At 43.0% G+C, this 15421-nt stretch overlaps 1 protein-coding gene across 1 annotated transcript; it reads left to right on the forward strand.

The window, feature by feature from the left end:
* Positions 1 to 698: 698 nt before the first annotated feature.
* On the forward strand, positions 699 to 9945 carry LOC308171241 (uncharacterized protein; the record flags this gene model as incomplete). Its single annotated transcript, XM_080546084.1, has 6 exons — positions 699 to 722; positions 1369 to 1473; positions 4086 to 4209; positions 5137 to 5170; positions 8698 to 8764; positions 9359 to 9945. 6 exons carry the CDS (start codon positions 699 to 701, stop codon positions 9581 to 9583), a joined length of 579 nt encoding a protein of 192 aa, XP_080402210.1. The 3' UTR covers positions 9584 to 9945.
* Positions 9946 to 15421: the final 5476 nt, after the last annotated feature.

The following is a 15421-nucleotide window of genomic DNA, read 5'->3' on the forward strand; positions in this document are numbered from 1 at the left end:
TGATACGGTTCTATCTCCGTTTAGAATGAGAAGGTTCTATCTCCGTTTAGAATGATAAGGTTCTATCTCCGTTTAGAATGATAAGGTTCTATCTCCGTTTAGAATGATAATTCTATCTCCGTTTAGAATGATACGGTTCTATCTCCGTTTAGAATGATACGGTTCTATCTCCGTTTAGAATGAGAAGGTTCTATCTCCGTTTAGAATGAGAAGGTTCTATCTCCGTTTAGAATGAGAAGGTTCTATCTCCGTTTAGAGTGATAAGGTTCTATCTCCGTTTAGAATGATAAGGTTCTATCTCCGTTTAGGGCAGTTCAGAGATATTGAGCGTCAAAGTTTTTACATTCCATTATGTTCTGTGAGATGGAACCTTTGTATTTTATGAATTACTAACTCAAAAATGTCAACATTTTTAAAATAACACCACACAGGCATTAATAAACACCTAATGGGTCAGATTATGTAAAAAAACTAAATTCTGACAAAAATGGCGATAGAACCTTTAACCTTATAATTCTAACGTCACGCAATGTTGTAATACTCCAGGCCAGCAGGGGGGGCTGTACGGTTTATGAACTGGTTATGAAACGGTAGTAGATGGATTGCCGCGCGACTTTTCAAGTCAACAACAGCGTTTCCTCAACAGGCTGAACTCAACAGAGTTACACGAATATAACTATATAACACTGACAGACACGATGGACCAGGAAGACACACTTCAGGTTAACGTTGCTAATACTTCATATATATTATAATACTTCTTGAAGTTGTTGTGAACATCTCAGAGTCATCCTGCTTTCTCTAAAGTTAGTCTGGGATGTTGATCTGATCTCTCGATGTTTGCTAAATGAGTACAAACCTTGTTCTGTTGACACTATAATATGTTATTTCATGTCAGTACAAAATCAGCAGTAGGTCAAACTGTACATATATACGCTAGACATATTGCACATACCTACATATATATATATATAGTCAAAATAGAAGACACTACTGTTATTGATTGTATGTATCCTGGAACCAGGAGTAAGAAACTACCGTGGTAAAGTTGTTTTTATATTCGACATTCAACAGACATTCACATTCGGCATTTTAGGGACCGTGGTAAAAAGTAGTGAAAAACCCAATGGAGATATGGCTGTCCTGATCAATAACTCTGCCAATATTGGGCCAAAGCACCTCAAACCAATTGTAGATTGTTCTGGGAGTGCCCCTCCAAAAATGGCAACCTTTGTTTTTCCCAATCAATTGATTAGGAATTTATTAAAATTCAAGAACTCAAAAACCCTATGGAGATATGGCTGTCCTGATTAATAACTAATTGATTAGGCATTTATTAAAATTCCTTTATGTGGTCTCCTTCCACAGCATACCGGCGGAGGTCACGGAGCAGTGTGGTCCACCTTATGCAAGATTTTATTTGGGACAGATAAAGATAAATCATCCATCAGAAAGGCAACATGGCTTCGTCAGGTATGGCACCAAAATCGGAGAGGGGTGAGATCATCAGTTGCCAAATTATGTGTAGCACGTACACCCAAAATACATGTAAATGTGAGGAAGGTGGATATGACACAGGAGGAGGAGGAGGAGGAGGAGAAGGTGGATATGACACAGGAGGAGGAGGAGGTGGATATGACACAGGAGGAGGAGGAGGAGGAGGAGGAGGTGGATATGACACAGGAGGAGGAGGAGGAGGAGGAGAAGGTGGATATGACACAGGAGGAGGAGGAGGAGGAGGAGGAGGAGGAGAAGGTGGATATGACACAGGAGGAGGAGGAGGAGGAGGTGGATATGACACAGGAGGAGGAGGAGGAGGAGGAGAAGGTGGATATGACACAGGAGGATGAGGAGGAGAAGGTGGATATGACAGAGGAGGAGGAGGAGGAGGAGATGGATATGACACAGGAGGAGGATCTGGAGGACACAAATGTGGAGGAAGAGCATGCCGATAATGACAATACGGCAGAGCTCTCTATAACAGAGGAGGACATTGCTGACAATACCAAATACAGGCAAACAAGACCAGGACTCAAGACATTCCACATTCACATAGAAAAAAACAAATGGAAAGACATTAAGCCGCTGCCTGGCACCAACCAGCTCCGAAAACCTTGGACTGACATATTCTATAAGAACTTCCGGAAGACAAATCCTAGCTGCACCCTGACATTCCAGTATCAACATGTTAAGGTGAAGCAGGGCCGAAAGAAGAAGTGTCCCTACCTCAAAGTGAAGGCGGCTTGTACTTTCAAGGCCTGTGAAGCGCGCTACAGCTTTACCATAGAAAAAAAAACATCCAAAAGGAGTGAAATGGTTCAAATCAGTGTAACACGTCATGGATGTGTAAAACATGAGAAAGTGGAAGTAAGGTCACGGCCTGCCACATATCTAAAGAGGGGAAAGATAGCCAGAGCCCTTCACAAAGGTGTCAGCAACACATACTACCGTAAACTCAGTAAGACACCAGTGGATGAGTTGGTGGCTGGAAACATGACAAGAATCATTTCAAAAAATGTGCTTAAAGAGATCGGCTCAGAATTCCATCGCAGCACACGTCTACACAATGACATAATCTTGAAATTAATCCTTACTCAAAGGATCCAACGAGAGTCAGACACCTTCACCTTCTGTCCTGGATATATCCAGCACCTGCAGGTAGATCCCTTTGCTGTCCATCTGTACACAGAGTGTGGCTTGGGAATTGCCATCCAGCACTTACAGAGCAGAAAACCTGTGACCCTGTTCTTAGATGCTACTGGAGGGATAGTGAGCAAAATTCCCGACCAAAACAAAAGGGTATTTTACTACTGCCTGGAGGAGGAAGAGACAGACCACCTCTGCCTGTGACAGAAATGATCACAAATGACCACGCCGTCCCAAATCTGTCATTCTGGTTGATGCAGACCCTCTTGAGGATCTCCAAAGTGACAGTCATCCGAGTCCACCAGGTGGAGCTTGATTACAGTTGGGCCTTAATCCAGAGTGCCCTTCTGGCCTTCAATAAGGAGAATGTCATCATTTACCTCGAGAAGGCACACCTATTGAGGGGAGATTTACCAGGAGACAAATGAGGAAGATGACTGTTGTCCACCTCTGCTCTGCTCATATCATCAAGGCTGTGAGTGGGGCGTTCAGCAGGAAGACCACAGACAAGGCTCTGAGAGAGTTTGCAACTTACTGCGTTGCACAGCTGTTGAATAGCACATGCATGCTGGCTGCTCTCACAGTCTTTCGTCACATGCGTGTTGTGTTCACGGCAAAGTACTCATCAGAGGTGATAAAGAAGAGTATCACTGTCTTGCAAGGGCTCATAGCCAAAACTGGCACACTACATGGTGATACACAAACAAAGCCTCTCCTCCAACAGAATGAGCTTCCAACAGATGCTGAAACCATCTTTGCAAGGTCACCTTTTACAAAGGAGTTCAAGGGAGTGTTTGAGGAGGTCTCTGGTGAAATCCGGATGGAGAGTAACCATCAAGCACTTCCAAACCACTACTACTGTCCTGAGCTACTAGATGTGCTGTTCAGTGACTACTTGGGAATCTTCCCATCGTGGAGTGGAATCCTCCTTGGTGACCTCTGCCGGTATGCTGTGGATGGAGACCACATAAAGGAATTTTAATAAATGCCTAATCAATTGATTGGGAAAAACAAAGGTTGCCATTTTTTGATGGGCACTCCCAGAACAATCTACAATTGATTTGAGGTGTTTTGACCCAATATTGGCAGAGTTATTGATCAGGAAAGACAAATCTCCATAGGGTTTTTGAGTTCTTGAATTTTAATAAATGCCTAATCAATTGATTGGGAAATCCAAAGGTTGCCATTTTTGGAGGGCCACTCCCAGAACAATCTACAATTGGTTTGAGGTGCATTGGCCCAATTTTGACAGAGTTATTGATCAGGACAGCCATATCTCCATTGGGTTTTTCACTACTTTTACCACGGTCCCTAAAATGCCGAATGTGAATGTCTGTTGAATGTCGAATATAAAAACAACTTTACCACGGTTAAGAAACTGGTCATAGTTTGACAGGGTTGATCATAATGAATTCACTCCATCACATATCTGCCCACAGACACTGAAGGCAGACGTCCGTGACACAGTGGGACTTCTGTGTCAGAGCATCGCAGAGGACCACCACACGGAGTTCAGCTGGCAGGTCATAGCAGCTATAGCAAAGACAACCTTCAAACAGTGTGGTGAGTTATTATATAGATAGCCTAATATCATACTGGGGAGGCTGGTGGAGGAGAAATCGCAGGACGGACTCATTGTGTAATGCATGGCATGGAATAAGGAATGGTATCAAATGTGTTTCATATGGTTTCTCGTCCCATGCTATGCATTACAACGAGCCCCTGTCCTCCACGATGCCTCTACTGGCCCAATACAAACAGAAACATATTCCAATCAAACAATTACAATGACAGAGGATGGATTCTTCTGTTCTAGCTGACAGATAGTTTGTCTGGGTTTGCAACAGCTCCACTGTCCAACCGGGTATGCATGCTTTACTCCAGTGGTTCTCAAACCTCTCCTCTGTATGCATGCTTTACTCCAGTGGTTCTCAAACCTCTCCTCTGTATGCATGCTTTACTACAGTGGTTCTCAACCCTCTCCTCGGGGACCACCAGCCGAGTATGCATGCTTTACTCCAGTGGTTCTCAACCCTCTCCTCGGGGACCACCAGCCGTTCCACATATTTGATCTGTTCCACCACCAGCACACCTGATTCAACTAATCAAGTGCAAAGCAATTATGGTTTGTACTTGATTAGTTGAATCAGGTGTGCTGGTGGTGGAACAGATCAGGTATGTGGAACGGCTGGTGGTCCCCGAGGAGAGGGTTGAGAACCACTGCTTTACTACCATGCGTAGCCAACACTGATACCTGATTAAAGCCCTTGATAAAGTGAATCAGGAATGTTGGCACCGGGCTGGAACAAAAGCATGCACACCCTGTAGGTGCCCAGAAGCAGGATTGGATAGACCTTCAGTACAGTATGTTGTATCGTTTCTTTGGGGACATTCTCTAATAGACTCGTAACAGCAGTACCTCGTTCATTGGTTGCTTATTTAGGATACTGATGTTAATGCCATTTTTCTCTTTCATGATCTTCTCCTTAGATATTTTTGCCAAAAACTTGGAGGCCTTTGCAAGGTAAATGTCTATGTATGCTGTCATGTTTTAAAACCTCTGTTGATCATCCCCACACATGCAGGGTAGTAATGTGTTCACTTATGTAGTAAATAGGAAAACATTTGTGAGCATCAGAAGCCCGTCTACAGACTGACGATAAAGGTGAAACGTTATACTTTAACTTCAGTCAAAGGATATAATGAAGCTTAGGGCTGGTTTCACAGACAAGACTTAATTTAAGACTTAAGCCTAGTCCTGGACTAAATCATACTTCATTAGGCTTGGCCTTGTCTGTGAAATCAGCCCAACGAGTTCCATTAGCTTATGTTGTGGTCACTGCTTATCATCTGACAGCATGTGAGAACGAAGTTCAGCTGAGAAATATACAGTGGGGTGCAAACAGAGAAATATACAGTGGGCTGCAAACATTTGGGCACCCTAGTCAAAATGCCTTTTACAATTAATATCTAAGTGAAAAGAAGCAAACTAACCTCTAGTCTAAATACTACAAAGTTAAACATGACACATTTTATCAAATTTTAAAGCAAGATACATTTTTCTTTTTACATCAACAACTTTTTACAGTTTCAAAATAATAAAACAAGGAAAAAGGCCTTGTGCAAAAGTTTGGGAACCCTGTCAGCTAGTACTTTATAACTCCTCCTCAGGCAACTATAACAGCTTGCAAACGCTTCCTGTAGCCAGCTAAGAGTCTTTCAATTCTTGTTGGAAATTTTCCACATTCTTCCTGGCAGAACACCTCTAGCTCAGAAATATTCTTCGACCTTCTTGTATGCACGGCATGTTTGAGATCTCTCCACACAGATTTCAATTCAGATATTCAAGTCTGGGGCCTGTGGTGGCCATTCCAAAACCTTCATCCGTCTTTCCTGGAGGTACTTCATGGTTGATTTTGAGGTATGCTTCGGGTCATTGTCTTTCTGGAATACCCAACCTCTCTTCAACTTCAATTTCTGGACTGACCTTCGAACATCAGCCTCTAGAATGTCTTGATATTTGGTGGAATCCATTCTTCCTTCCACCTGCACAATATAAAAATAATAATAATAATACATTTATTTTATAAGGCGCCTTTCATGACACTCAAGGTCGCCGTACAACAAATTTAAAAAGTTCCAAAATTCTAAATACATAGAAATATACAGTATAAACATAGCTAGCAGCAGAGCAGCACGGGAACAGTAAATCAACAGGGATATGCCTGCGTAAACAAGTGTGTTTTGAGGTGGGTTTTGAATGAGGAGATTGAATCAATTTTCCTGATGTCGGGGGGGAGGGAGTTCCAGAGGCGAGGGGCGGAGCGGCTGAAGGCTCTAAACCCCATGGTGGACAGACGGGCTGGGGGGACGGTCAGGTTGATGGAGGAGGCAGACCTGAGGGACCGGGTGGGAATTTTGATGTGGAGGAGGTCGGACAGGTATGGAGGGGCGAGGTTATGGATGGCCTTGAAAGTATGGAGAAGGATTTTGTAATCGATGCGGTGTTTGATGGGGAGCCAGTGAAGTTGGTGTAGAATGGGGGTGATGTGACTGATGACAGGGGTTCTGGTGACAATACGGGCAGCAGCGTTTTGGAGCTTGTGGAGCAGTTTGTGGGGGAGACCAAAGAGAAGGGAGTTACAGTAATCTAGGCGGGAAGTGACGAGGGAGTGGACCAGGATTACGGCGCTGTTGGGAGTGAGTGAAGGGCGGAGACGGTTGATGTTACGAAGCGGACCGGATGGTGTTGTTGACGTGGGAGTGGAATGATAGGGTGCTGTCGAGGACGACACCCAGACTCTTAACCTGGGGGGAGGGGGAAACCAAGGAGTTGTCTATGGTGAGGGTGAAACTGGGGTGCTTGGTGAGTGTGGATTTGGAGCCAATGAGAATGACCTCTCAATGAGAATATTGCCTGTGCCCCCAGCTGCTACACAACCCCAAAGCATAATGGATCCACCTCCATGCTTAACAGTTGGCAAGGGGTTCTTCTCTACAAATGCTTCACCCTTTTCTCCAAACATACCTTTGGTTGTGGCCAAAAGGTAACATTTTGGTTGTGTCAGTCCAAAGCACATTGTTCCAAGAAGCTTCAGGTTTCTCAAGGTTTTCTTTTGCAAACTTCAGATGCTTAATTTTGTGTTCAGGCCATAGGAAATGCTTCTTTCTGGCATGTAGGTCTTGGTTGTTTAAGGTACACTGTATTGTTGTCCTGTGAACAACTAGACCGGTGTCTGCTACTCTTTTTTGCAGCTCTTTTGCAGTGATGTGTGGGTTCTTCTGAGCATATTCACATGACTCATTGAAGCCTCTAGTAAATCACCGTTGTCTGGGCCTTTAAATGGTAACAAAGAATAATCCAAAAGGGAAACCCAGACTTTTGCACAGGGCCCTTTTCCTTTTTTAGCATTTAAAAACTCTGAAAAATTACAATAAAAAGAAACCTTGCTTTCAAATTTGCAGAAAGGTGTCATGTTTAACTTTGTAGCATTTAGTGTTCAGGTTTGCTTTCAATCACTTGGAGATTAATTGTAACGGACATTTAAACCAGGGGTGCCCATGTAGTATATTTTACTTAACCACACTCATACATGGACTTTATATGGTATGGGCCTGTATGCTATGAAGGGCCTGTTCTCCTGACAAGGGGGGTTTTATGACACCTTGTAAACACATCCTTTGTCTTAAGGGCCATATGTTTTGCCTCAGGAAGTGCTGTCCATATATGGGCATTGTTAGGATGACTTCCTGTGAATCTGACTTGAACTTTAACCTGGAATGACTTTTAGGCCAGGTGACATCATATTGGGGTCTCCTACTCTTCACACCTCAACCATCTATACAGTGAAGGTGATAGGACCATTGTTTGTAACTGTATTTGCATACTATTGTTCATAAATAAGAAGTGTGGGCCCAGGGGGCTCTTCTCTTCTTCTCTCTCTCTCCTCTGGAACACGCAGCTCTCTCTCTCTCTCTTCTCTCTTTCAATCGACCAGACCAGAATCAAGCTCAACATTTTTTTTCCTGTGTTTCAATAAATAGTCTTAAACTACTCAGAATTATATTCTTCATTTTAGTATCCAACAAGTAGCTTAATAAACAACACCCACATTTTTGCACCCCACTGTATTGTGTCTGTGAGGGCAGTGTTTACCTACGTTGAAGGTTCTTTGACATAATCTAGTGGGGCGCCTGCATGGCGTGGTTTACTAAGTGCATGCCATGTAATCACAGGGTCCCTGGGTCGATTGTGGCCAACAACCTATCCTGCATGTCATCCCTCCTCTCTGTCACCCATCCTTCATGTCAATCTATTAAACAATTATAATAATCTAGTGACCATCCAAACAATGAAGATATTTCCAATTTGAAATAATCAAAGTAAACAACTAACAACACCCTCTGACACAACATATTATTCTGCTGCTTAATCTCTTGTACTTATACCACCCTGCCACGAGATTATCCACTTTGACTTCCTCCCTATACGTGTTATACCACCCAACCGGATTGTAGACTTGTGTGTGTGTGTGTGTGTGTGTGTTGCAGGCATGCCAAGAGATGTACGGTGTCTGTGGAGGATGTCAAGCTTACAGCCCGCCGAAGCACAGCCCTGGTGAGTAATGGTTCTGTGACATCACCTCATATCCAATGGAAACCAATGAAATAACTGTGTCTAATTTACTTCAACCTAATCATATCATTCTTTGATCTGTGTCCATACTGCAATGATAAGCAGCCCCTAATGTGATTGAGAAATAGTGCTGGGCAGAGCCAAAAACACCTAATAACTCAATACTCTACTACAGCATGTTTTTATTTATGTACCTTAGAGAAAACAGTGATTATTAAACCAGTTGTTTTAAACACTATGAAGATGCATTGCATTTTATGCATATGCTAGTATTCAAAACTCCAATTGGATTATGTCCCATCACATCTATTAGAAATATTAGTCAAGATGGCTGACTGACAGTATTTCTTTCAGCCCTTTTTTTTTTACATGCAAATTGAAGTCCAGTCAGAAAAGAAAGGTTTTCCAGAGATCTGTGTCCTTTAAAAACATAGGATTGGTGCAAAATAGAACCTCACAACAAGTCTGGAGTGCGTGGGTACGTAGACACTTAAAGGAAAAGGGTGGATAACTGGGACGCAGGGAGAGTGTCTCCATTGGCTGAGTTTATTCACTATCTGTTTTTTCTTCCCCCAGTTCAAATTCATACAAAGGAAGAGTGAAGAGCTTAAAGAGCTGAAGGACAAGAAGAAGAAGAAGAGTAAAGAGCTGAAGGACAAGAAGAAGAAGAAGAAGAGTGAAGAGCTTGGAGAGCAGAAGGACATGACGAAGAAGAAGAAGAGTGAAGAGCTTGGAGAGCAGAAGGACATGAAGAAGAAGAAGAAGAGGAAGAAGAGGAAGTCATGGAGTAGGGACATGTAGTCTTCACATTACTGAGACAAGCTGAGCTGTAATGTGTGTAACAGTGGTGGAAAGGACAAACTGAAAAGCAAATCTTCTAGCCAGAACAGTTGTCTCTGTGGTGTAAAGCTAATCAGCCTGTCATATTGCATAGTACAGGGCCTACATCATCTACTCTGCTGGCTCAGATGTTCTCCTCAGGTCACCCTCTCCTGCACTGTTACTGCAACTATGGTAGATGCATTTACTACTAGGAAAGAATATTCCAGCTCAATTCAGTAGTGTGAAATGGATATACGCTAACTGTCGATCCTGTCCAGAAACAACCCCGTTAAGACTTATTTATGGCCTTTTCTCAATTGTTAGGAACCAGACCCCTCGTGTCCTCCAGAAGCATTGGAAACCATCTATGGCCTCCAAGGTGTTTCCAGTAGGACGACACTGGGAGTCATGTTCATCACTTGAGAAAAGGCTAAAGGGTTGCTTCTAGATAGGGGTCGCTCATATGGGGTGATGTGATGGAGACAGACCAACACTTAATTTGTGACATTTAGACATTCCAGACAGCACACAAAGGGTCAACTGGCATGAGCCATTTGTAGCACACATTTATTGAAAGCTCTTTATTATCCAGCATGTGGTACCATGTAAAAAGCTGTTTATTGTAAAAATGTAATATTAAAAAAAGCACCGATTCAACCTAACTCATGTGTGAATACTGATTATTAAAAATAAAAAATGTACTTTATTCACCGTGTTGTATAATAGTGAACATCATGCTACCACCGTGTCATCATGGTTCCTGGCAAAACAGCATTAGTATTACCTACACCTGTTGGTGTTTCATTATGCATGTGATCTGCCCCAAGAACAAAAATACAGATAAATAGCAAATGCTATGCAAATAATGCATCTAAATTAGTTTTCATTGATTAAAGTCAAATTGGACACCAGAGGCTGCTAAGCCTTTGGTCGTGAGTTTTAGTCTGAACATTTACGGCCTTCTATGCATCTCGTCACTGGAGAAACATAGAAAAAAGATACAACAACTACTTCGTCAAATTCATTTGAGAGAAATTACGATACCAAGGAGCGGTTTCACAGACGAGGCTTAAGCCTAGTCCTGGACTAAATCACACTTCAATCTCCCTTGAAGATGCTTTTGAGTCTAGGATTAGGTTTAAGCCTCATCTGTGAAACTGGCCCCAAATTTACTACTCAATTATACCATACCAAATACCAATTTAAGTTAGATTTGAGAGAAGTAGCAAAAATAAAAGCACTACCCCGCTTCATGGGCCACACATTGAAACAGGTGGGACTTCCTTCTTCATCCTTGGGAACACTGCCTTCAGTCTGGGAGGTCAAGGAGGGATAGACAGAGAGACAGAGAGAGAGAGAGTCACCATGAGTAGTCGCTTCTATCAGCGCACGGGCGCAACGGCGAGGATTATACCACATTTTCTTCTGTTCCTTCTATGGATTACGGATTTGTACATCAAATCACCACAGAACTTGCATCTTATGGAGAAGGAGTCAAACTTTGTTGGAAAAGGTGAGACACATAGCGATTTTTATCTCCACGCCGCGAAGAAATGTTTGGGCTTCGGAGCAACAACCATTCACACAACACTAACTGCGGACCGGACGAGAAGAAACAAACCCCCGACAGGTAGAATGGACAGAAGAACCGTGATATGGCTCTATCTACTGCTCTCGGGAGACATCCAGCAGAATCCCGGACCAGTCGCAACCAGGCGGGCTTCACGTTTAGCCAGACAACAACTATATCTTTCCCAGGCAAATGCTACGAGCATAAACATTGACGCCATTGTCGACAAACCGGTTAGTTTGCCGGCAACAGCAGACATCCAGGATTCAGACGAGGCTAGCAAAACAATGGGTAGATATGCTAATAACATTACCCCCCCACCTATCTTCCACCAACTAGCCAGGGAACACAGAGGCCTCCCCCACCCGGTGACGAACCCCCCCCCACCACCCGGTGACGAACACAGAGGCCTCCCCCACCCGGTGACGAACCCCCCCCTCCCCCCTCCCTCCCCCACCCGACGACGACCCCCCCCTTCTCCACCCGGAGACTCTACGACGAAACCGTTGAACAATGGGCGCCCCCCCCCACCCCCCAATCCTCAACGTGACGATGACCAAAATGGTGGTGACTATTTCCAAGTCAAGGACATACACTCTCTATTTGGACACAGCAGTAAGGGCCTGCATATTGTTCACCTTAATGTGAACAGTCTTGTGCCTAAACTGGACCAAATCAGAGAAATGTTCCATGACAGCAAGGTTCATATTTTGAGCTTCTCTGAGACCAAGTTTGATGAATCCATCAAAGACCCAGAGATTGAAATAGTTAACTACACAGTCATCAGAAACGACAGGAACAGGTATGGGGGTGGTGTCTGCATGTACATTCACAACGATATTATCTTTAACACCCGTGATGACCTGAATCATGACAAATTAGAATCTGTTTGGGTTGAAATTATCTTTAACAAAGCAAAACCGGTGCTGGTTGGTTCTATCTACAGACCTCCCGATCAGAGTGATTTCTATGATATTCTTGAGGGGTGCTTGGATGACGTTGACTGTGTGGAAAAGATTCTTATTGGAGATTTGAACACGGACATGCTCAGAAATGAAGCATCCGTTTTCAAATCCTTCACTAGGTTTTCTGAATTACACGGTCTCCGTCAACAAATTACCAAACCCACTAGGGTGTGTATTTCTACTCAAACCACCATAGATCTCATTCTAACATCGGATGAGTCCAAAATCTCCAAGAGTGGGGTTATTGTATGTGGGCTAAGTGATCATTACATGATCTTTTGCACTCGTAAAAAACAAAAACCCAAGGCTGGCGGTCATAAAACTATAACTACTAGATCCCTTAAATCCTATTCTAGTGAGGCCTTAAACCATAAACTGGAGAATCAAGACTGGTTTGATGAACTAAAATGCACACAGGTTGAAGAGGCATGGCTAGGTTTCAAAACCAAATTCCTAAATATTATTGACAGTATAGCCCCCATGAGAACCACCAGGGTTAAAACCCGATCGGAACCATGGATGAATTCGGACATTCTAAATGCTATGAAAGTCAGAGACCTAAAATGCTCTGAAGTTCAAAAATGCAAATCAAAATTAGTGAAACACTTAAACGAAGATCACAAAACCCACTTTGAGAAAATTAAAAAACAATGCAACAAACTATGCAATCAGGTAATTACCATGACCAAATCTGCTAAGAAAGAATACCTCGATAACAAAATCGAAGAAAACTTAAACAAACCACGTGACCTTTGGAAGCTACTTAATAGCCAACTAGGTTGCAGTCAAAAACTCAAAACCAGGTCTACAAACATCAGCATCAAATCTGGTGATTCTCTCCTTACAGACAAGCTGGATGTGGCTAAGTGCTTAAACACTTTCTTTACAACCATAGCCACGAAATTAGTTAACAATCTACCACCCCACTCAGGGCGTTATGGTGTAGAGCACATCCGTGAGTTCTACAATAAACTGGGTGTACGCAATGATGATTTTAAACTCTCCATGGTGTCAAACGATGAGGTGTTTAAAAAGCTAGGCGCTCTACACTCAGAAAAGGCCACGGGCCATGACAATATTCCAGCCAGATTTCTAAAAGACTCAGCTGCCTCCATTACCCCAATCATCACCCACATAATAAACCTCTCCATCAAACAGGGGCACGTCCCCCTTGACTTTAAAATAGCAAGGGTAACCCCACTGTATAAAAAAGGAAGCAAATTAGACCCAGGCAACTACCGACCTGTTTCTATTCTTAATTCCATCTCGAAACTTATGGAAAAAATAGTTTATGAACAGGTCGATAGGTACCTTACCGAAAAAAAGCTGATGTATGAATTTCAATCAGGATTCAGAACATCCCATTCCACTGACACATGCCTTCTCTATTTGAACGACCACATCAACCATGAGGTGGACTCGGGCAAGTACTGCGGCATGGTCATGCTGGACCTCCAGAAGGCCTTCGACACAGTAGATCACCACATATTGTTAGATAAACTGAAAGCAATTGGGTTCGATAGAACATCGGTGAGCTGGATGCAATCCTACTTAGAGGGGAGGGAACAGGTGGTTAGTGTGAACGGAACACTGTCCCCCCCCCTCCCAGTGACCTGCGGCGTTCCACAAGGAAGCATTTTGGGACCTTTACTGTTCCTAATATATGTGAATGACATGTCATCAGCATGTGATTGCAATTTGTTCCTGTTCGCGGATGACTCGGCTCTGCTGGTCTCTGACAGGGACATATTGCAGGTGGAAAAAGCGCTAAGCACTGAACTGAGTAGAATCTGCATCTGGCTAGCTGACAATAAACTATCAATACACCTAGGTAAAACTGAAACCATCCTATACGGATCCCCATCTAAACTCAGAAAGGCTGAAAATTTTAAAATAAAAGTGGGTAACATTAATATCACAAGAAAAGAGGATATTACATACCTGGGCTCCATCTTAGAGGCAAATCTTTCCGGAGATAAAATGGCAGCAAAAGTAATCAAAAAAGTGAACCATAGAACTAGATTCTTGTACAGGATATCCTCACTTGTCAGTAAAAACACACTGAGGACCCTATCAGGAGCTCTCATTCAATGTCACTTCGACTATGCCGTAACATCATGGTACTATAGAACCACAAAGGCCCATAAAACAAGACTCCAGACAGCCCAAAATAAACTGGTTAGGCTTCTGCTAGGCCTCAACCCTAGGACACATCTAACCGCTGCTCATTTTTTGAGCCTTGATTGGCTACGAGTAGTTGACAGAGTGCAGCAGCTTGCACTGGGCCTGGTCTTCAAGATACGCTACACCACAAAGACACCCAAGTACCTGTCAACATACTTCCAAAAAGTGAACAACGTCCACACATACAACACCAGAGGAAGCTCCACGAACCACGTTCAACCGCGTTGCACCACAAACAAGGGGTTAAACTCGTTTGCAAACTATGCAGTAAAAATGTGGAACGCCCTTCCTATAATCTTAAAGGAGTGCAAAACACTGCCCACCTTCAAAACCACTCTCAAAAAACATTTACAGGAGGCTGCAATCCGTAACTGGACCCTCTAAATCAAAAATCAGATTAAAAGACCCGAACTACCCACTGTACATACTTTGTGTTTTGTCCCCCGCCCCCACCTGTGGTGTATGTCCCCACCTGTCCTACCCGCTGTACATACCTTATGTTTTGTTGTATTGTTCTTCCCATGATGGATGTGTGTTTATCTTGTAGATAGTAATAGTTATTTGTCTGTATTATCTAGTAGATAGTACTAGCTTTTTTTGTCTGTCTTACATGTAACGATGAATTGAGAATCAAGGACCCCAATTGAAATAAGCCAGTGGCTTTCTTGGGTTTTTATCCTGTTAGTTGACCTTGTATGTAATATGTACTTTCATGTACCTACTTCTGCAAATCTTCTAATAAAGTTTTCAATCAATCAATCAATCAGACGGAAACCTCGGTCAGCAGTGTCCAAGGTGCCTAGATATGTGAATTCACATTTTAGATTTTGGCAACTCAAATGACAAAAGTAAGCATATCTATTCAAGCAAGTTTTATTAGAGAACTCCCTTCATTTGACATGATATTGGAACACCTTTTGAAGCACACTCAGATCTACAAGGAATCATTGACAACCACACCACTCGACGCCCTCACACAAACACTCACGTCCCCCAGTGGCCCCAGCAGGTGTCATCCACATCAGGTTCACACTTACAGATCAGATCAAATTACAAGGAAAGAAACCAGACACACCATACAGCATTCAAGTCAGGTTA

The sequence above is a fragment of the Nansenia antarctica genome, assembly GCF_963989245.1.
Source record: "Nansenia antarctica genome assembly, chromosome: 15".
Classification (NCBI taxonomy): domain Eukaryota; kingdom Metazoa; phylum Chordata; class Actinopteri; order Argentiniformes; family Microstomatidae; genus Nansenia; species Nansenia antarctica.